At 41.8% G+C, this 24037-nt stretch overlaps 1 protein-coding gene across 1 annotated transcript; it reads left to right on the top strand.

Moving 5' to 3' along the window:
• Positions 1 to 10099: 10099 nt before the first annotated feature.
• Positions 10100 to 23173, top strand: LOC114106900 (zinc finger protein 709-like). The gene is made up of 4 exons (XM_071606859.1): positions 10100 to 10239; positions 20139 to 20265; positions 20445 to 20505; positions 21081 to 23173. The coding sequence occupies exons 1-4, from the start codon at positions 10237 to 10239 to the stop codon at positions 23071 to 23073; spliced, it is 2184 nt and encodes a 727-aa protein (XP_071462960.1). The 5' UTR covers positions 10100 to 10236; the 3' UTR covers positions 23074 to 23173.
• Positions 23174 to 24037: the final 864 nt, after the last annotated feature.

The raw sequence follows: 24037 nt of genomic DNA on the forward strand, positions 1-24037 counted from the left end.
ACAAGAAATAAATAAATGTATACACAAGGATCATCAGCTACCTCATGTGATGTCACATGCAAATGTTCACTCCTAGTTAAAAACAAATTGAAATGGATCCAAAATATCTTAAGAACCACGTGGTTAAATAAAGTTAATCAATTATATTGTATTAATTACAGGTTATGCATATTGTATTAATTACCTACAGAAATAGAAATATCCAAGAACTTTAACTATATTTTCATTGATATTTCTTTTTTTTTAAATATATTTTTTAATGTTGTTGATGGACCTTTACTTTTTAAATTTATTTGTATTTAGTGTTGAGAATCGAACCCAGTGCCTCATGCATGCCTGGCAAGCATGCTACCACCGGGCCCCAACTCCAGCCCTCATTGATATTTCTTTTTATCAAGGTACAAAGATTCTAAGGTTTTCAGAAATTAGTTCAAAGTATAACCAGGAAAAATTCTAAAAGGAATTTCAACAGAGGAGAAGCACACATTGGAGGTCCTAAGAAGAAAGAAACCATCTTTGGGTAAACCAAGATCTTTATATTCTAGATTTTAATGATAAAAATATTTTCCTAAATAGAAATATTTTTATATTATTAATTAGATAATATAGAAATGTAAAAAAAGATTTATATGTACTGGACTGACTAAAAATTTTAACTGATTGATTCAAGGATATTTCAGGCCATTTCCCTGATTTTACTATCTATGCTGATCGTGAGCTAATATTTTGGTTCATATTTTGACATGATAAAGACCTATTAAAATGTTAAGTTTAACTCCTTTAAGCAAGGTCTTTATTGCCTAGTGATTCTTATTGTTTAAGGCAAGGATTAATTTTGGTCAATAAATTCACATCCTTGATTAAACACTAAATATATTCAACTGCTGACTTAGATTCCAATTTTTACAATTCTCCTTGGAGACTAAGTTTGATTGATTCAGAGACTGTTCATTCTTGCATATTTTGTTTGTTGAATAATTTTGAGATCTGGGAATTTTATTAGGACTGAGGTTCTCCAAATTAAAGTTCTATGTTAGTTTTGAGCAATAAAAGTTGCAAACCTTTAAAAATTCATTGACATTATAGAAGTTCTCTGACTAGACCTACTATCCATAAAAATATGGTAGGATTCATACACTGCTTAATCATATTTTTAAAAAGACAATTGAGAGACATCTATTTAAAGGATAATATTCTAAGACATAAAGATATTGTGAGACCTTCTCTCAGAAAGACATTGAGGATTCCTTTTAAATTGTTAGGATGGATCAACTAGAATATATTGAGAAATTACAATAATCAACACAAGGTAAATCTGATCATTTAAATACTTGTACTACTATCTATAACTTAAACTGATGATACTATGGCCTATGCGAAGCCTTAACTCAATTTTATTAAATAAAAAAAGGGGGAATACAGGACCCCAGAGGCACACACTAGATCTTACAAAATATTTTTTTTTCCTTAATTGTAATATTGAGAATCTCAGGAGATATAGCTCAGTTGGTAGGGTGATTTTCTCACATGTACATGGCCCTGGGTTCAATCCCCAGCACCACCAAAAAAAAAAAAAAAAAATTGAGACTGCTGCTGAATTTACTGAATCATGTTCACTGCTGCTGAACATGATTCAGTAAATTAAATCAGATTTGAAAAGATAGAATTTAAACCTGTCATCATGAAAATGACTGAAAAACCTGACACAGGAAGGTAAATCTTCCAACTGCAGAGTTTACAACTACTCAGCTTCATGAGCTTGTTAGGTAAGTAAACATTATGAAGAAACTTCTATGGACCCATAATCAGATCTATTTTTTTAAATTTATTTTTTAGTTGTAAATGGAAACAATCCCTTTATTTTGTTTATTTTTTTATGTGGTGCTGAGGATCAAACCCAGGGCCTCGCACGTGCTAGGCAAGCGCTCCACCACTGAGCCACAACCCCAGCCCTCAGATCCATTTTTAATGTACATTGTGGTGTGGACTGGAAAGTCCACCAATGAAACTAGATTAATCATACTGACTGTAGTGGTCAGTTATATGTTGCTCCTATGGTAAACAGGTTGTCTGGGATTATATTTGAGGAAAACACAGCATATGAGAAACCTAAACCAGACAATCATGCTGGCCCTTTGAAATTAAGACCACTTATCTGGACAATTGTCCAAATAGAAAGATTTTTGAAATAGAATTTTTCTATACAGGTCAGTTATTTACATAAGGTATCCACCAATATATGGTTGCCCTGATCATTCTACAATAGAAACTGGCACCTTTCCTAAGTATTATTCCTGAGTATTCCTAAGTATTATGCAAATGTCTAGCCAGTACAACACAAGAGGTCTAGAAATAGTGTATACCTTTTAGGCTGGTCTCCTAGAATGGACAAGAGCAATTACAGGAGGATGCCTGGCACCTGGAGGTTGATTGGTAATACCCTAACCCTCAGTGAGATGGCACCCAAAAGGATGTTTGGATGTTTGTCTTCTGCCTTCAGAATATGTACATCACTGACAGACCTAATAGACTCCTTAAATATGAGAGTTAAGAGGAAGGATGATGAATATCCTGTAGCCTGTATGAATACAACTCATCTTATGGCATCACTAGTTATTGCTGGCTGGTATTTCAGAGCTACACTCTGCTGAAGTTCATGTTCAGGTCTGAAACAGGTGCATTCCAATGAACCAGACCTAGGACAGCTCCCGGTCTCATGATCTTTGAAGTGACTACTTTAAATATTATTCCTTACTTCTGTGATACAGTCTTTATGGCTCTGTTTCAAACTTACAACATGTGGATTTTCTTAATGTTTGACTTAAATTACTTCCAAGATCTTTCATAGTCAGATAAATGCTGATGCAAAAATTAGAACAGAGTTAAAATGCTCTAAAAAGCCACTGTAATAAATATTGTGACTGAGCCCTCTGCTCCATGGAAAGGCTGAAGCACAACGCCAAATGAAAATGTCCATGTTACCATTGCCAAGTGCAAGGCTTCCCAATAAAATCAAGAAAAGATGAAGACTCTTCTGATGAGTGTTTGGCAGAATAATAATATTAATAACCTGGATCTTCCAAGTTGGTTATGTCCCTGAGATAGTATGTTTTCTACTAATGCCTTTTGTGTTTCAATAGCAGATCATGATGACCTCGGACCAAGAATCCAGTGATGGAAGGAAATAATTTCCCAATTGCCTTCAAATATTAAGGAAGGGCTGGGGATGTGGCTCAAGTGGTAGTGCACTTGCCTGGCATGTGTGCGGCCCGGGTTCCATCCTCAGCACCACATACAAACAAAGATGTGTGTCCACCGAAAACTAAAAAATAAATATTAAAAAATTCTCTCTCTCTCTCTCTCAAAAAAATTAAGGAAGAGGAAATATGTGGGGAGCCACTCTGAATGACCCACAACTTCCAGTTTTGAAGCAAGAGGCTCTGACCGATCACTACATTTCATGGTCACTTGGGCATTGTCCCAGCTCAGGAAGTTGAGGCATGTCTTCAGATGTAGGTGGCACCCCTGAGGTTGAGCTACACTCACCTGTTCCTTTGTAATTCTACCCCTTTGCCCTGTTTGGGATAGAGTGTTCCTTGGAAACTCCCTTTGTGTGTCCCCTGCTCTTGCTCTGCCTTTGGGTGTGGCCTTAGATGTCAGTCAACCTGCTGACACAGACATCAGGAAGCTCGACTTAACCCCCTGAAACCTGACCCCTTGCCTCATTAGAATGGCTTCTCCTCAATAAAGGGGTTCAGCATGTGTGTGTGTGTGTGTGTGTGTGTGTGTGTGTTTTCATTCTCTCTCTCCAGGAGCCATCACAGAACCCAAAGAAAAAGGTCTCAGTGTCTCTTGTGTGGTTATTTCGTGCAGCTCAGTTCCCCTGGAGTGACCCTGAGTGTTTTCATGTGAGGAAGCAGCAGCCAGTGATGCAGACAGGGTCCCTGTCCAGCTTTCTGATTCTTCGAGCTGTCTGTAGTGGGAGCCTCACCCAGACCAAGGCAGCCCCCCCCCCTTCACTTTGAAACTGTCCAAAACAGGGGGCTGGCAGGACACTTCTCCTTACTTTTCTGGCCAGGGGTGGGCAGGAGAGTTTCAAATTTCAAATCCCCCTCCCAGGGAGCACTTGGGAGGCTGTTGGCCTGGCCCTTCTGCCGGAGGAAGAGCCCACTCCAACCCCAAGCCCTTCGTGGCTATCCTGACCAAGGGGACCTGGTCTCTAGCAGGGCTTCCCCATACCTCTGGGGGTCTCCCCTTCCTGATCGGAGTCTTGTTGGAAGCCAGAGCCCCAACCTGCATTCACTCAGGCAGCCAGGAGGGAGATCTGGGGCAACTTTGGGACTAGTTTGCTCATTACGTTTCCTGATCTGGGTCTCAGGTGCTGATGAAAAGTGGGCCTGGGGGGTTAGTCATGCTGGGATTGTCACTCTCTTGAAAGTGCCTCTGTGTAGAGCCCTCCATCACCTTTGCAGCCCATGGAGCCTGGGACACTGTCCCCAGTCACAGACCTTCATGTCCCCTCTCCCTTGCAAGAACAGCCTCCAGAACCCAGCCTCTTCGTGGGAAGAAGATGTGGCATGTCTGTCATCTTGTCATTGCCTCCCCTCCCATTGTCCTCGTGGCACCCCACTCTTCTGTGCAGACACCAGGCCCTTCTTCAGGCCCCAAAGTAGCTTGTGATTGAAGTTGAGCCTGGAATGTTCATTTTGGTCAGAATGTGAAAGGATGCTTCCATATCCACTCTCCACGGAGGCCCTGAGGGCAGGAGGATCATGAGGTCAGAGCCAGGCTCAGCAAAGACAGGTGCCAAGCTACTCAGGGAGACCCTGTCTCTAAATAGAATACAAAATAGGGCTGGGAGGGGGCTCAGTGGTTGAGTGCCCCTGAGTTCAATCCCTGGTACCCCACCTCTCCAAAATCAGCCCATTGTTCCTGCTGATGAGAAGAATCATGGCCTCTGAGACAGAAGGTCCCCTGCTTCTCCTTTACTAAAAAAGCAATAAAACTTTCTTTTTTCCCCCAAAGCTGTGTCCTGGTTATTGGATTGGCACTGAGGACAAGGATGGAATTTTCAGTAACTCCTTAACCTCATGTTTCCATCCCCCACAGCTGTTATCTGTCACTAAATTTTTGTGTTTGAAATATTTTGCCTAATTTTAGTAGATGCTATTTCAAAGCCTCCTCATGGTCTGTTTGCTTGGAGCAGATTCATATCCTTTGTTTTCAAACTCTATCCATTACCATGCAAGCAGGGACTCCTGTGGATAGCGTAGAATTGGACATTGTTTTTATTTTTTCTTATGACCTCTACCTTTGGATAAGATTGCTTAGTCAATTCACATATAATGTCACTGTTGATGTCGTTATATTTATATCTGCCCTTTTACATTCTATTTTCTTATGTCTTTTTTGAGGGGGTGGGGACTGGGGATTGAAAGCAGGGGCACTCAACCACTGAGCCACATCCCCAGCCATATTTTGTATTTTATTTAGAGAAAGGATCTCATCAAATTGCTTATGACCTCATCATGGCTGAGGCTGGCTTTGAACTCATGGTCCTCCTTCCTCAGCTTCACAAGTTGCTGGGATTTGAAGTGTGCACCACCATGCCTGACCCTTACATCTTCTTTATTCCTCTATCCCTCTTCATTGTGTGTGTGTTTTACTGAAGATTGAGCCCAAGGGTGCTGTAACACTGAACTACATCCCCTGAACTACATCTCCATTGCAGGTTTTATTTTGAGACAGAGTGAAGCTAAATTGCTGAGGCTGCTCTAGCAAGTTACTGATCTATTTTTTATTTTTTTGGTTGTTTGTTTTGTTTTGCTGTTTGTTAATGAAGATTTCTGAAATGTTTTTTTCAGAGAATGAGCTAATTATAGAGCTGGGACCTCCTGAGAAACTGAGGCAGTGAAAAGATCCCCTTGAACCCTTGATTCTTGCAATCACATCAGAAAGTTTTCAGACATGTCACCCTGTAACAGACATGAACTTCTTGAAGGGGAAGGGGACATTCTCAAGGGTGAGAGTGGGTCCTCTCAGAGAGCAGAGTGACACTGTGCCTCTTCTGCACTCCAGTTTTATTGGAGTCCCTGGGAAGTTTCCAGAGAGTCCTGCCCAGGTGCACCTTTTGACTTTTGACAGCAGGGTGACATCATACTTTCATCATACTGTCGTGGCAACTCTATGTCACCTTGGCCCATGCTGAGCCATTCTAATTGGATTCTTATCCAAAGAATTATCTTTTCTTCCAAAATCTGGTCTGTGGAAAGAGTCACAAAATCTGTCCCTGCCTAGTAACTTGGGTTCCTCTTAGGGGGTTTCCTGCCTGCATTTCTCATGCAGATCACAGGTAGTTTGCTGAGAAATGTGACATCTCCTGTCCACTTAGGCCAGGCAGAGTTGCAGTAAATTGCTTTTTGGAAAAGAATGCACATGCAGGTCAGCACGGTGGGCCCCATTTTACAGGATTATTCTCTTAACCTTCTGTTCCCACCATTCTAGTGTGTGTCCCCTAAAAGACTAAGAGACACAGGTACAGAAAAAGCACAGCTTTCGCTGAGAGTCTTTCAGGATGGAACACCTGGGGGAGCAGGCAAGTTGCAGTCAGCATTTTATCCTCTGGTTCACAAGGTCCCCGCTTCTGACCCCAGTTCCTTGTTGGCAAAGTACTATGGGGTGTACCAAATTCCAGATCTTCACCTGGGATTCCCACTGGGCAGTTTAAAGAAGTATGCTTCTGGGCAGACTGGCACATGCCTGAAATCCCAGTGGCTTGGGAGGTTAATGCAGGAAAATTGCAAGTTTGAAGCAGCCTCTGCAGCTTAGTAAGGCCCTAAGCAACTTAGCCAGACCCTGTGTAAAAGTAAAAAAGAGCTAGAAATTTGGCTCAGTGGTTAGGCAGCCCTCAGTTAAATCCCTGGTATCAAAAACCCCACATGTTTGTATATAAAGCAATACACCATTAGTTGTCCCCACCTCCCTTTGTCCTTTTGTGCCAGGAAAGTCTTCTTGGATTGAGTGCATCTTGGACATAGACCGTTTTTACTTTCCTGCATCAACACTGTTTCTTTCTCTCTTGGTCAGGGTGACCCCTCCCCTACCTCCTGTGTGTCCAGGGTGGTTCAGGTGCATGGACTCGGGATCTGCCACATCCACAGTCTGGGGCTGTAGGAGTAACTTTCCATTTTGCTCTACTTGCCCTCAGGCTGCCTTTCTTATGTCTCAACTCTACATTTAAGGCAAAATACTATATTATAAATATAGATCAGTGGACTTTTTATTTCTCACACCAAGTACATCTAATCAGAATAAGCGACACATTCATACTAACAACTCCAGCTAAATAGAAAACCATTATCCTACCTAGCTCTCCATCCTTCCACATACAGTTGTAAGTCCTTTTCTACATTCCATTTTTTGTATACTTATTCTTATACATGTCATATCTCTAAAGTTACAAATTAAATAGTACCTGGCTGGAAAAGTTATTGCATCAGGAAATTCAAAATTCTAAGTCTTTTGAGGAAGTTAAAAGGATTCCAGTGATCTAATTAAGAATTTTGTTTATTATTTTTATTATTTATTTATTTATGGTGCTGGTGATTGAACTCAGGGGCACTTGGCCACTGCACCACATACCCAGCCATGTTCGGTATTTTATTTAGAGTCAAGCTCTCATCGAGTTGCTTAGCACCTCATTTTTACTGATGCTAGATTCGAACAAGCAATCCTCCTGTCTCAGCCTCCTGAGCCTCTGGGATTACAGGCATGAACAACCATGCTTGGCCTAATCCTCTTATTTGTCAGTTTCTTCATTTGATTTATAGTAGGTTAGAGTCACCATCTGGAGTTATTCTTGCTGCAGTCTGGCTGGGCACAAAATCAGGAGCCACCACACAGCTTGTAGATTCAAACAGCAACTCTTTATTCCCGAACTCACACCAGCCGTCTACAATCACGTTCTGGGGAAATCCACATTCTCTGCCAAAATCCACACCCACTGGGCTTCTGTCTCCCCAAAAATACTGTCTGAATCCCATGAGAACTCAAGGGGAACTCAGGCAGCAGGATACGCCCTATTCCCAGCAGGAATAACCTTAAACCTGGAACCACCCTAAACCCAGATAGTCCTAAACTGGGAACGCCATAAACCTGGATTATCCTAAACCGGGAACACCCTAAACCCGGATCCGCCCTGGTCCTTGAGCAAGGTCACCTTAGATGCAATGTCATTGCAAAATGTCCTATTTCCACGAGTCCTTCCACTAAGCAACATGGGGTACGCTGGCAAGGAAATTGTCATACCTACTTGGCTAATGGCTCCCAGCATATTCTCTCAGGCCCATTAGAGTTATGCTCACACCCACCTTCTTTGAACCACAATAAAAGGGATGCTCAGAGGCAAAGTGTCCCTGCCCTCAATTCAGTCTCTACCATGGTGGACAATAAGAGCACCTGGAATTCAATTCTCAGCCCTGTGCAGCTATGTGCCCACTTTTCCACACCAGTGGGAATATGACTTCTTACACAATAGCCCCCCTTGGCCATGGGTAATATTGTTAGGTAGAATGAACTTGGGCCAGTGAGCAGGATGTGAAAGACTTCACAAAGCCCAACTTAAGAGCAGAGACTAAAATTGTACTTAATTTCTAAGAGGAGGGTAGACATGACAGGCAGTATTGGCCCTAAGTGGCAATTTTTTATGGTTTATATGCAAGGTTAATGGGCCAAACTGAGCAGGGTTTTCGTTTCTCTCTGGTTTGACTATCAGTTGAAACCCAGGAAGCTGATATCGCTGGGTCAGCTTCTCGGGGTATGTTGCTTCCTAGGGATTGTGGCTTTTCTTGAAAAACTTGACATGGAAAGAATACACTGGAGGGGGACTTGTTCCTGACAAAGTGAGGTCAGTCTGTGCAATAGAGTGACATGTGTCAAGGGGGCAACTGAGCGTGAGCTCACAGACATGTTATAAGACCACAGATGCCTGAAGCTTAAATCCTACAGATAATACTAAATCCTAGATACAATTTCCCCTATACATACATGCCTATGATTACCCTTTCTATAAAACCTCAAAGTCCTTGTCAGCACCTGAAGACAGGGTAAGGGCAGGGTTTCCTTGTCTTCCTGGTGTAGCTGCACTGGTCAAAGTTTCTTTCCTGCTTTGCATCATGACCTTTTCTGTTTGATATTGGGGCATACACCTGACCAGACCTGGATCCCCAGAGTCAGGTCTCTACATAAGACTTTCTAACAGTCAAAGTAGAACATCTACACTAAGCACAAGGCACCCATTTTATTTCCACTGCACATTGCTGCCCTAGAGGATTGCCTTCCTTCCTCCCCCACCCTCTCTGCTGAGGATGGAACCCTGAGCATCAGAGCCAACCCCAATTGCTTCCTTTCATAGCTCAGGCTGCCTCCTCAAAGCGACAGAGGCCAGGAGGTGATGAGAATTACTAAAATAGTTTTCAATTTTAGATATTATGTATGGGTCATACATATGATATCTTTAAATAGTGTTTCAAAAATTTGGAGACTGTGTCTTTCTAAGTCTCTTGAGGTCACATCAGCTGGAAAAATAATATATATCACATAGTTCTTTCTTTTTCTTTCAGGTACTAGGTAATAAACCCAGTGGGGCTTGACCTGGACCTCTGAACTACATCCCCACCTTTTTCATTTTATTTTAAGAGAGGGTCTCACTGACCTTGGGCTCCTCCAGCCTCACCCTCCCAGAGAAGCTGTGCTTTGATTTTGTGTTGAGGTTAAACCCAGGGCCTCGCCACGCTCAGAAAGCACTCTATGGCTGAAGCCTAGCTCAGCGCCAGGTGTCACCTCTGTACCAGAGGCTAAGCCAAGGCTTCCCACCTGGATTAGTTCCCAGCACAGCTGAAAAGCTCCGCCTGAAAAGGGCTGGGGCCAAGAATCTGTCACTAACCCAATTTCAGCCAGTGATTGGATGATGTTAGCTGTCAGTCACGATGCAGAGGCGGGCCTGGAGGCCATCCATCAGGGATGCTGGGAGGAACTGTCCAATCAGTGCGCAGAGGAAGGGGGAGGGCGGGCTTCCGCAATCTCACGGGCTTTTCTTCCTTACCGACTGCGCTGCTCCTTCTCCAGCCGAGTTCTCTGCTCCAGTAACCCAGGTGATTCTGCCGCTCCCTGTGTCCCTGGGGATCTCGGGTTCCCGGAGGTTCCTCCAGAAGACGCCGGACACAACAGAAGCCAAACATGGTGAGTTTCTGACAAGGGCTGAAGGTGCGGGGTCAGCACCTGCCTTGGGGCCTGGCTCGCGGCTGAGCTTCAGAGGGCGGAGGAGTCCACGCTGGCGGGTTGCCCTGGGCCCTGTCCCCTGGTTCCCTGGGTTTGGAAGGGTGGCTCAGGGCCTTGGTGTCCCCTTTGCTCCCTACTGGTGGCCCACACCCACTCTTCCCAACGTGGAGGAAGCAGGGCCACAAATGCACCTTCCTTCTCCCAGGGGAGCTCCTCCGGAGGCTGCAGTAGGTCCTCCAAATTGCAGGCGCCTCCTGCCTTCTAAACCCCACCTTCCCTCCACCTTACAGCTCGGCCAGATGTTCGTTCTTCCCACTCGGTTCAAGTTGACACCGTCTGCTAATTTTCACTTTTCATCTAGTGAAATATTGAAAATAATCTTCCTTTCCTCCCTCCCTCCTTCCCTCCCTTCCTCCCCCCTTCCTTTCCTCCCTCCCCCCTTCCTTCTTTCCTTCCCTCCCTCCCTCCTTTCCTCCCTCCCTCCTTCTCTCCCTCCCTCCCCAGCCATAACTTGTGATCCTCCTGATTCAGCCTCCCACATATCTGGAATGACAGGCCTGTGCCACTGTCCCTGGCAAGTAGAACACTTTTGAAAGCATTTGTTTTCTATTTGTGAATATTATACTTGAGGGGAAGGAATAATCACTTAACACTTCCTTGTGTTTGGTCAAAATAACTGCTTTAAAAGGAATAAGGTCGTTGTTTATAGATCCCAGGGATATGGAATCCTGGGCTACATCAGTAGAGTATAACTGCTCCCTTTTCTGATAATCCATGATGTAGAGTCACCCCAGTCATGTAGTCATGTAAGCACACAGGGTAATAATGATGTAGGGACAAAGGAGGCAAGGCACTGAAGATAGCCAGAAACAGTTTTATCTGGCTGCAGCCAGTCTCAGAGGGCACAGCTTTTGCTGTAATCAATCAATCCATCCCCTGAACCCCAAGTTCAGGTGGTTTCAGAATCTTATACCCAGCATGTAAGGGGAGGGGCTCAGAAGTTCACATTGTAATACTGAGACCCTCAAATAACTCTCAGACCACACAGTGTCATTCCAGTTAAGCCTTTATTGCTGGCCAGTGGCAGACACTCTGCTCTCGAAACAATGAGATGGTCAGAGTGGTGCCCCTGCCTTCAGTTGGCTCCATATTTAAGCAAAAAAACCACAAAAGGGATGTTTGGAGGTTCAGGCAATGCCAGCAAGCCGGAAAGTTGTGGTCAGTTAGCCTCCAGTTGGCAACATAGATCATTCTGTGTTCTTGGGGGATTTTCATGAACAAAAGAATGCAAACTGCCCCAGTCATGACCTTTTTGAGTGTCATGGCTAAGTTCACAAAATGGAGCCACCATAGTCAAGTTGTCACATCACACACATAAAAGCAGCTTTTTCTTTCACTGTTCTGGGCCAAGTTAACCCTTCAAGGATAGCACCTGAGAAGGGGACAGCTTCTTCTCCCCTTTCTTTCCTCCCCCACCAGCTGTTTCCATAGAGCCCAGTTGGTGACTTCTCTGTGAAGCCCAGCTCAAGGCCAGAGGCCTTGTTTGCACATTTCTATGAACTACTATACTGGATACAAGTGTGTAAAAACTAGTAAGGGGAGTTCTAGCCCAGCACTTGGAGTGCTAATTTCTCCCATGCTAGCCGCCCTGTAAAATAGGGCAACACGAAAATATGAAGTTTATCTACACTGAACTTTTTTGTGGACACTCTTTTGTTGACAGTCCTAAAATTAGCCATGATGAAGATTTCTGGAGAAACCCAGTTAACATTTTCTGTGAAAAAAGGGGATGCCACTACAATAATGTCTGATTCATTTACTGTCCTTCATCCCCACCTCTTTTCAATATGATTTTTAGAAAGGATCTAGCTATGTTGCCCAGCCTGGCCTGAAAGTTGTGCTCCTCCTGCCTCAGCTTCCCAAGCTGTTGGGATTAAAGGCATTGACAACCCCAGCTACAGAAAATAGTTCATTTAAACCCGTATATTAATGACCATACTAAGGAACATGGATTCAAGTTACCTGAATGATGTATGTGTCCCTCTTTTCTTTCTTTCTTTTCTTTTCTTTCTTTTTTTTTTTTTTTAATATACCAGGGATTGAACCCAGGGCCACTTAAACACTGAGCCACATCCCCAGCCCTTTTTATATTGTATTTTCAGATGTGATCTCACCAAGTTCCTTATGGTCTCACTAAGTTGCTGAGGATGGCTTTAAATATAGCAATCCTCCTACCTTAGCCTCTCAAGCTGTTGGGATTACAGTTGTGTTCCACTGTGCCTGGCCTACATGAACTTTTATAAAAGGAACTTGTATATCACTACATTAACCAATTGCATTGGTAGGAACATCAGATTGATGGGGTACAGAAAATAAAATAAAGAAAATTTCTTCTCTATGTCTGTTATTGAATTCTGAGCTTTGGTAGATTTTGGAGACTAGGCATCTGGTAAGGTTAGTGATATATTCTGAGAAGTTTCGAGAATTGTGGTCTGATACAGAAATGAAGATAATTGGCTATGAAAGGACTTAAGATAGCCCAAGATAATTTTTGCTCTCCATACAGAACCCTGCCTTTCCACCCTCATGATTGTCTGGTTGGCTGAAGTCAAGTACTCTGAAGGTTCTTTGATGTAGATGCAAATGTATAAAGAACTTGAGTTCACAGCTTCTTTTATCTTCCTTAGGTGTAGACACCATGTCAGATTTCTTGGGCAGAAGTTTCTTTTGGACGCCTCTCAGGGTCCCATGTCCTGAGCAACTAACCTCTCCTGGAGCTTCCACAAAGTGCCCACAGGTGCCCTGTGCCCTGCAGGGTGAACAGAACTTCAGGCCCTGGGTCAGCTCCTCCTAGGGGACAGCCTGATGTGTGGGGTGCAGCCTCTCAGGGAAGCGGCTGGGGGTTTTGGGCTGAGGAATCTCCTGGAACAGGCCTCATCTAGACAGCTACTTCCTTGGGACCTTGTTTTTCCCAAGCTCTGTTCCCATTCCTTGGAGAAAAGTGGCCAGTCAGCCTGTGGATGCTGGTGCTGAGGGGCCAGGTCACCAGTGATTCCTGCCCTTTCAGTCTCTGACAGTGTGAAGGAGTGAAACCTCTCCCAGAGCATAAGGACCACCCACCCCAGTGCAGAGCTGTGCAAACCTGAAAAGCCTCTTAGAGTGGAGTCATGGTCCAGGTCTCTTGGAGGGTGATCCTGTAGGTTTTCAGTGGGCAAGACCTGGAGGGAGCATGTCCCAGCTGTCAGGGACCTTCCCTGTCCCTTGAGCCTGACACATGTGTGCTCCCTCAGCACCAAAGCTTTCTGTGTATCACTTTGAAATGATGTGCTCACTTATGTGAGGCCCAGGTTTATTTATTCAGAGCCACATGGGATGGACTATTATTAAAGATGCAAGAAAGAAGTGGATTTTAAAAAGTCTAGTTACATTTCCATTGTTAAAAATCCCAACTTATAACCAGTTACAGTGGTGCTCACCTGTGATCCTTCCTGCTCCACAGGCTGAGACAGGAGTGTTGCAAATTTGAGGGCAGCCTTAGCAACTTATCCAGGCCTTATGCAACCTGGTGAGACTGTGTCTCAAAATAAAATATGAAAATGACTGGGGATGTGGATCAGTAGTAAAATGTCTCTGGTTTTCATCTCGGGGGTATCAAAAAAGAAAGAAAGAAAAGGAAAAGAAAACACCTAATTACCTAATGTACCTTTTGCTACCCTTGAGTGTGTATAGAAAGTTGGTAAGATTCAATCTTGTCTTTTCAGTGATTTCAAATTGAAATCCAACCCTAGATTCCAAAATGCCATGTAAGCTACAGAGAAACTCTGTCTTACATTATTGCTGCAGAATTTGAGTCCAATTCTACCAAAATAGTGGTGGATAACTTATGAATGAGATTTCATGAAAACTAGTATCTGTCCTTCACAAGGTGATGACAAAGGATGACAGTTTTTCACTGTTGTTGTCTGGACTTGGCAGGTTCATGTTAACTGTTTTTTTGGTATCAGGAATGGAACTCAGAGTTGTTTATCCACCAGCCCCTTTTAGATTCTTTGTTTTGGTACAGAGTCTTGCTACATAGCCGAGGGCCTCAGACTCCTGAACCACTGGGGTTACAGGTGTGCACCATCACACCCATCTTCATTGTAAAGTTTAAGGACAATTTTGGCAATACCTGAAATACCCAAGTATGATCATTTAATCACTGAATATCAGTGAATTAGTAAATGACACTCATTTTCTGGAAAGGGGAAATACATGTGTCTAAATAAGGGTGCTGATCCCCTCAAGAGCACTCCCACTATGTCACCTGATTCCTGTTCCCTCCTAAATGCATCATCCTAGGGTCACCCCTTTGGGAGCTGGCCTTTTTTTTTTTTTTTTTAAAGAGAGTGAGAGAGATAGAGGTGTAGAGAGAGAGAATTTTTTAATATTTATTTTTTAGTATTTGGCGGACACAACATCTTTGTATGTGGTGCTGAGGATCGAACCCGGGCCGCACGCATGCCAGGCGAGCGCGCTACCGCTTGAGCCACATCCCAGCCCCGGGAGCTGGCCTTTTACCTTATGAAATTTGGGAGCAACATAAATGCTCTCTCTACTCTCTCTGTCCTGTACAACATTTTGGCTGGTCTTAGATACAGTCTATTATTTTTTAGATGTAGTTTTTCTTATGTTTACCTCCAAAATACAGTAAATCATGCCCTAAATTTCACAGAATTTACTGAAATGCTCTGTGTTTTTTTAGGAGAGTGTAGGTCATGGGAATATTCGATCTTCTTTGAGAAAGTGTGTTGTCTATCCATTGATTTTGTTGTTTTTATGCCTCTAATTGTGTACCTTTTGTATTATAATAATTTTTATCTCTCATTATATGTATTTCAGTGTGTGTGTGTGTCTGTGTGTGTGTCTGTGTTTGTGTGTGTGGCCTGCTGGAGATTGATTCGAGGGAGGGCCACATACATGGTTGGCAAGTTTTCTACTACCGAACTACTCTCCAGCCCAAGAGAATTAGTATTGTACACTGTTGTTTATTTATTTGCTTGCTTATTGAGTGCTGGGGATTGATGCCATGGACTTGCTCATGCTTAGTTATCCTCCAGAAATGAATTTCAATTTGTAAGCAGTGTTCCGGAGGTGTACATGTGTTTTACTGGGGAATAAACCTACAGGCACTTGACCACTGAGCACATCCTCAGCCCTTCTTATTTATTAATTTATTTTTCTTTTCTTTTTTATATTTTGTATAGTATTAGATGGACAGAATACCTTTATTTTCTTTATTTTTCTGTGGTGCTGAGGATCATACCCTCACACATGTTAGCAACTGCTCTGCCACTTAGCTACAGTCCCCGACCTCCTTTTTATTTTTGATGAAAACCAGTCTCACTAAATTTCTGAGTGTCTTGCTAGGTTGCTGAGACTGGCCTCAAACTTTTGCCATTTCCCTGCCTTGACCTCCCTAGTGGCTGAAATTACAGGTGCATACCACTACACCAGCAGTTGGAATGAGTTTTGAAGACTTATAATCCAATTTTTTCCAGATGAAAATTGTATTCAAAATCAGTTTCCTTGCTTTTGCTCATACTTTTTAAATTTGTAACTATGACTCTTCCTCTTATTTTTGCATTATTATGAAAAAGGTACTTAGCATATAATATTTTTTCTTATGTATATATTTATAAAACTTCATGGCTTGGTAGTTTATTTACTTATTTATTAGATAAACTTTGTTTTTATGAGCAATTTTAGGTTTACATAGTTTATTAGTCAGTGTTTTCTAGAGTAACAGTATCAAGAGGAAGTATGATTATCAAAGGGGATTCATTAGATTGGCCTACTTGACCTGAAGCTGATGTCCACAGTGGCTGTCTGCAGCTGGAGAGCTTGAGAAGCAGTAGCTACAGAGTCCAAGAGGCTGAAGTCTCAGAACAAGAGGGATCAATGGTGCTGCCCTAGTCCAGACCAAAGATTCTGGAAACTCCCTGGAGAATCACTGGCAGAGTCCACTTTGGGAGAGTGAAGAAGGCAGAGTCTGATATCCTCAGGCCATTGCAGTAGCAATCAAGAACCCAATGAGAAGAAAGGAGCTTACTCTGCTGCTGCTTCCTTCCTCTTCCAACTTTTGTTCCACCCAAGACAGTGTCCTATTGGATGGTGCTGCCTAGCTTAAGGAGGTTCTCCAGTTTGGTTCACTGTTCCACATGCCAATCATTTGTAGACACATCCTCATGGACACACCCAGAAGCTCATTAATCATCAGTATTTTTTAATCCAATCAAGGTGACAATTTAATGTGACATTACTCATAGTATTGAATACCCCTTCTCTCCAGCTGATAGTCTCCACTGTTTTCAACATATTGCATTGGTGAGGGTGTTTGTTACTTACTAAACCAGTGTTGAACATTTGATAAAGAAAATGGATGAAGCAACACGTTATGATAAGCTGAAGTTCGTCCTTTACCTTAGGCTTCCTCGTCTGTGTGATGTGATTGTGTGTGTCACATATTATACAAGATAATGTCATACAGAAGAGTTTCACTGCTCTGGGAATCCTGTGTTCCCTCTGTTCATCTCTCCTCATTCCTTCCTCCCTCTCTGCTCCCTAAGTCCCTGGCACCCATCAATTCTGCTAGTGCATCTATAATGTTGTCTTTTCCAGAATGTTCTTGACTTGGAATCTTACTTCACTTGGCCATTTCAAACTGACTTCTCTCTCTTACCAGTCTGCCTTTAAGGGTGCTGTATCTTTCTAGGCTGCAGAGCTCATTTTCTGGGTGATGTTCTTTGATGTGGATAAACTGCAGCTTTTCCATTCAGTATTGAAATGTGCATCTTCCTTGCATCTAGCTTTGGGCAGTTCTGGATATGGCTGCTGTAGTCACTGCAGTGACGGTTCCTGTGCCCATAATTGCCCCATCATTTGCATAGACACCTGGAGTGTGATGGCTTGATTGTACAGTTTTTTGCATTTATGATTAAATTTTGCATTTATGATTATGAGCATCACTCATAGTTTTCTTTTCTATTTAATACTTTTCTTTATCTACTTAATTTGGATAATATAGTAACTTATGCCTCAGAAAGAAATAGGAGGTGTTAATTCAGCTTCTATGTTCTGGAAATAAAATTAGAAAATAGGTGGCAGTTCTTAAGTGTCTCATGGAAGCCTGTTTGAGATGTCAGAGCCTTGCCTTGCCTTTTGGGGTAGTAAGTAGTTATTGAGTCTGGTTTTTTTTAGCAGCCATGGGCTCACTTGTTTTGTGTATTCCCCTTGTGTGTAAGTTGTAGGAGATTGTCTCTCTCAAAGAAATGGTTCAGTTTCTGCAAGTTTCTAATTTGTGACAAGCACGTTTATGATAATCTTCAATTCCAATGCATTGTTGATGATGACACTTTTAAATGTGTTAGTAGGTTTTCAGTCCTCTTTGCTTTTTTCTTTAATTCTTTTGTATATTTTACACTTTTATTTCTTTCTATTTATGTGTCAGTGAGGATTGAATCCACTTTCTCCCAAGCACTACCAAACACTCTTCCACTGAGTAACAACCTCAGTCCCTGTCCTCTGTATTCTTAGCCTTATGTCAGTTTATCAGTGATGCTAAGGTTCATGAAGAACTTGATTTTGCAGACTGTGGATTTCCTGATTGTGGTTTCATCAACACCTTCTCTGTTACCTTCCTGTGGTTAATTTAGGTTTACCTTGCTCTTCTTTCTCTGTTTTTTTGAAGCAGCAGTTTCAATGATTGCTTTTAGCTCCTTAGATACCAATACAGCGCCACATCTGGTGCTCTCTATGAATTTCCCATGATGGACTTTTACATTGTATTCCTTTTTTTTTTAAATTTTTTTTTTTAAGAGAGAGAGAGAGATTTTTTTTTAATATTTATTTTTTAGTTATCGGCAGACACAACATCTTTGTTTGTATGTGGTGCTGAGGATCGAACCCGGGCCGCACGCATGCCAGGCAAGCGCGCTACCGCTTGAGCCACATCCCCAGCCCCTACATTGTATTCCTTAAAAATGGTCACCTTGGTGCTGGGGATGTGGCTCAAGTGGTAGCGTGCTCACCTGGCATGTGTGCGGCCCGGGTTCGATCCTCAGCACCACATACATACAAAGATGTTGTGTCTGCCAAAAACTAAATAATAATAATAAAAACAACAACAACAAAAAATGGTCATCTTTTCTCTTGAGCCACCTCTTTGTCCTGTGTTTGTTTAGAGTCCTGTGTTTCAGGTCCCCTTCGCTGGAGGGTTTGCAGCTTCTTCCGGTCTGATTTCTGCTTTAGCTCTCATGATCTTTTAGCATACATGGGATTTCACTGGTGGTGCACTTGTAGGGGTGTGGCTTATTTCATGTGAAGTGTTGCTTTGACCCTGAGACCTCAGTGTCCTTCCCCTTTGTTTGAAGCCCATGAAGCCCTCCTGCCTCCATCATTGTCCTCACAGAGGTAGGCTGCTGTCTCTGAGTGTAATTGTGCATTCTTGATTGTTTGGGGTGGTTCTGTATGTTTTCAGTCCTTGAGTATGGTTTTGTGTCAGTGGCAGGGACATTTTCTTTTGGCCTGTTCCATCACTGTGCAGACATCATAGCATGCTTACCGATGTGCATGGTGGCCTTTTCACACCCAGACTGTGTGGGATAGTTCAGGAATCTGGGCTAGAAACTTGTTGCTTTACCACACTCTGGAAGAGCTTCTGCCTTAGGTTTGTTTGCAGCACCATTCCTACAGGCAGGATGAATGTCTTTCACAACAGACAACCATTGCACATGTGGCCCTACATTGATCAAAATGTCCTTGAACAGAGCATTGGTATGTGTCATGACTGTACATTATGGTAGTGAACCGGCTGCTGTTAAGAAGAGTTTGACAGTCATTGGACATTCATTGTTGCTATGAGACTTAGAAAAGTAGTGCCTGCTGTTTATTAAGAAGATTGTTTTGAGAGTTATAAAACTTTGTAAGGCTGTCATTGGGACAAGGTGACATTTTTGGGTCATTGAGTTATTTCTAAGACATGTGCCATCTTTCACTTACTCCATTCTGGTTTTCAGGAACCACAGGAATTTATAAAATTGTTGTGTTTATTAATAAATAAATTAATCAAATAGATAACTCATGTTGGTTTTGGTCATTTAATAGTAAGCTAGTTGACTAAATTTGTTCTAGAGTAAAGCACCTGCAAACTTCTAGTTGTTCTCAGTGTAATCACACAGGATGAGCTCAAGCTCCAGTTAACACATTGTGACAACTTGTGTGAAAAGTTGTCTAAATGTTGTCTATGAAGGAATCTCCTTAGTGACCCCATGCCCAGAGAGTGTGGGTGGGGGCTGGTTCTAGGCATTTCTTTAAGTATGGAACAATAGACTTTCAGAGGGAACAAGACATCAGTAAATTCCATGTTATCTATATTAATCTTGTAGGTACAGGGAGCCACCAGAATATCTCTCAAATGGTTAGTTTCATGATTCCTGCAATTTCCTACTCATCACCTTTCTTTTCTAAAGATAAGTACTATCAGAAGTGCTTATATTGGGTCTGTACCACTCAGGACAATTCTAGAACATGTAATAGAGGTGAAACCAATAAAGAACTTAGGAGTGATCTGGGAGCCTGTCTTAGTTCCTGTGAACTCACCAAAGGAAGGGTATAAATCACTATGATGCTTGGCTTCTGAGGAGCCAAGTTCTAGTGTTGGAATGGGTGTAAGAAATTGAATGCAGGAAAGATTTGATGAACCAAATCATGGAATTAATCAGTAATTCAGAGAATCCTGTGGACACCAAGCATGTTGAGTACATATTTCTGATGCTATCAATCTCTCCTGACCTCCAGTAAACATTTGTGGGATATTTTAGATCTCAGTGACCTTTGAGGATGTGGTTGTGAACTTCACCCAGGAGGAATGGGCATTGCTGGATCCTTCCCAGAGGAACCTTTACAGAGATGTGATGCTGGAAGTCTTCAGAAACCTGGCTTTTATAGGTAATAATGATTTTTTTAATTAATCAAATAGATAACTCATGTTTATTTTGGTCATTTGTACAGAACATGAGAAGGGAATCCATTGTAGAATTATTGCAGCATAAAAGGCACCTACAAGTTTGGCAAAGCATTTCTGTCTCCTAAAAATTCATAAAGATTATTCTGGTTTCTCATTTTAGAAAACAAATGGCATGAAAAAAACATTCAAGATGAGATCAAAAATTCCGAGATCATTCTAAGGTAATTTTGCTCACAAGAGGAGTTCTTGAGGGAATGTGAGAATGTCATATAATTTTTAAAACAGACCAACCCAAGAAGTATGCACAATTTGAAATGTATTTATTTTTATAAGAGTTTTTTTTTTTTTTTACTAGAAATATATACTTAACAGTAACAGATATTCAGTCTTTTCCAAGTACTTGGCATGCCAAAAGTATATGAAATTGCATGTGAATATCACTCTTTAGATAATTACCATAGGGAAGCTGCATTGCAAAGGATTGTTTCCTTTCGATATCTTGATTTTCAGGCAATTTGAAAACATCAGAAAACCTAGCCTTTACCTGATGTTGTTAGTAATGTAAGCCTAGGACCCATAAATAAATATAAAATCATGAATGAATTAGGCATTGATAATGTGCTAGTCATTCTTCAAAGAAGCCATGTGGTAAACATCAACAGCCAAGAAGATAGTGTGGGGAAACTTTCAATGAGATTCCAGTTCTTAACTGGACAAAGAAAAATTTTAATAGAGTAAATCCATGTGGTTGTTATATGTGTGCCAAGGACTTCATATGCACTTCATTCCTTCATAGGCACATCACATCTCACTCTGAACACAAAAGCTACAAGCACGAGGAATGTGAAGAGAAGCCATGTGAATTTAAACAGCACAGGCAATCCCTGGTTTCTGTCAAAAGTGTTCACACACAAATGTTAATACAAACTGGAGATGGACCCTATGAAAGTACAGTATGTGGGAAAGTCTCCAGTTGTTCCAGTGACATTCAAAGGTATGAAGATACTCATACTGGGTGGCAACCCTATGAAGATCAACAATGTGGTGAAGCCTCTTCTCTCCCAGATGTTCAAAGACATATGAGAACACAAAGTGGAGGTAAACCTTTTCAATGTGAGGTATGTGGGAAAGCCTTTCATTTCTCCTCTTTATTTAGAAGACATGAAAGAACTCATTCTGGAAAGAAAGTCTATCAATGTAAACAAGTTGGTCAAACCTTTATTTCACACACAAGTCTTCAAAGGCACAGGGTCACACACACGGGGAATGCACGATTCAACTGTAAAGTATGTGGGAAAGACTTTGCTTATCCCAGTTTACTTAGAATCCATCAGAGAACCCATACTGGAAAGAAGCCTCATGATTGTAAGCAGTGTGGGAAAGCCTTTGCTAGATCCAATGACCTTCAAATACATGAAAGAACACATACTGGGGAGAAGCCCTATGAGTGTAAGCAGTGTGGAAAAGCCTTTGCCACATCCAGTCACCTTCACTCACATGAAATAACCCATACTGGAGAAAAGCCCTATGAATGTATGCAGTGTGGCAAAGTCTTTGCTACATCCAGTATCCTTCACTCACATGAAAAAACTCATACTGGAGAAAAGCCCTATGAATGTAAGCAGTGTGGCAAAGCCTTTACTAGATCCAGTTATCTTCAGATTCATAGAAGAACGCATACTGGAGAGAAGCCCTATGAATGTAAGCAGTGTGGCAATTTCTTTGCTAGTTCCAGTTACCTTCCCATACATGAAAAAACACATACTGGAGAGAAGCCCTATGAATGTAAGCAGTGTGGCAAAGCCTTTGCTACATCCACTTCCCTTCAGATTCATGGAAGAACACATACTGGAGAGAAGCCCTTTGAATGTAAGCAGTGTGGAAAAGCCTTCAGTAGTTTCTCTGGCCTTCACTCACATAAAAAAATTCATACTGGAGAGAAGCCTTATGCATGTAAGCAGTGTGGCAAAGCCTTTCCTAGGTCCAGTAGCCTTCACAGACATGAAAGAACACATACTGGGGAGAAGCCCTATGAATGTAAGCAGTGTGGCAAAGCCTTTACTAGATCCAGTGAGCTTCACGCACATGAAAAAACTCATAATGGAGAAAAGCCATATGAATGTAAGCAGTGTGGGAAAGCCTTTGTTAGATCCCGTTTCCTTCAGATTCATGGAAGAACACATACTGGAGAGAAGCCCTATGAGTGTAAGCAATGTGGAAAAGCCTTCACTCGTTTCTCTGGCCTTCACTCACATAAAACAATTCATACTGTAGAGAAGCCTTATGCATGTAAGCAGTGTGGCAAAGCTTTCGCTCGTTCCTCTAGCCTTCGTTTACATAAAAAAATTCATACTGGAGAAAAGCATTATGCATGTAAGCAGTGTGGCAAAGCCTTTGCTACATCCAGTAGCCTTCACAGACATGGAAGAACACATACTGGGGAGAAGCCCTATGAATGTAAGCAGTGTGGGAAAGCCTTTGCTAGATCCTGTAGCCTTCACTCACATGAACAAACTCATACTGGAGAAAAGCCCTATGAGTGTGAGCAGTGTGGCAAAGCCTTTTCTACATCCAATTACCTTCAGGTTCATTTAAGAATGCATACTGGAGAGAAGCCCTATGAGTGTAAGCAGTGTGGCAATACCTTTGCTAGCTCCAGTATCCTTCAAAGACATAGAAGAACACATATCGGAGAGAAGCTCTATGGTTGTAAAAAATGTGGAAAAGCCTTTGTTACATCTGCTCACCTTCACTTACATGAAGCAACCCATAGTGCAGAGAAATCATAGTCATGAAAACAATTGGCAAAGTCTTCTGTTAATAAGCTTTCACTCATTATCATGTAGTAAGTTTTCTGTAGAAAAATTCTTAGAAAAAAAAAGAAAAATTCTTTGAATGTGAAATATGGGTAAATCAATATTTCTTGTCCAATTCAGAGAGAAGAAAGTGCTCACATGTTTGAATCTATCTATAAATAGTACTGGGGAGTTAGTCTGGTGGTCATTTATTACTGAGCCATGGTGAAGGAGATTTCCCACTCACTGTCTTGACAGGGTCACAGTGACAATTAATGCTGGCAAAGCCGCGCTGGTTGGTGGGAATCCGAAACCATGAGACCCTTTTTTTATATAATTGGGACTTTTCATTTTCATGCTTATGTTTCTAACAGGAGGCATGAGTATGTTAAATGCCAAACAAATTAAATATCAGATGGCTAGAACATAACAGGTAGTTCATGCATTTAAGGCTGTTCTTCTTCCCCTCAGCATATCAAGGACAAAGTAGAAGGCTGTTCTTGTATCTCAGTACACTGAGGACAAATCTGATAATGGACAACAAACATCCTCTGAAAGGTCACGAGAATTTCAGGCACCACACTGATTATATCAACTAGAACCCAAGCTCATATTTCCAGCCTCTTAGAAAACCTAATCATTATGCTTATTTTACAAAGCCCACCATGTGTAGTCTCATTTTTGATTGAGGAAAGTTATATTATACACTTAGGAAAGTTAAAACATTTAACGATATAATCTTCTCTTTTTATAAAATCTTTTTTACTTTATATAGGGTTTTATGATGAATATAGTTAATATTGGCGGAAAGTGGACTGAGGTTTACAACTTATTTTCTATTGAGAAAGATTATAAAGATATGAGAACTAGTGCACCTTGAAAAATGTAAATTAGTGATGCATTTTATTAATGATTCTGTACTTTTAATAATTAAATAACTAAAGGTCATATCCTGGAA

Source organism: Marmota flaviventris, chromosome X, assembly GCF_047511675.1.
Source record: "Marmota flaviventris isolate mMarFla1 chromosome X, mMarFla1.hap1, whole genome shotgun sequence".
Classification (NCBI taxonomy): domain Eukaryota; kingdom Metazoa; phylum Chordata; class Mammalia; order Rodentia; family Sciuridae; genus Marmota; species Marmota flaviventris.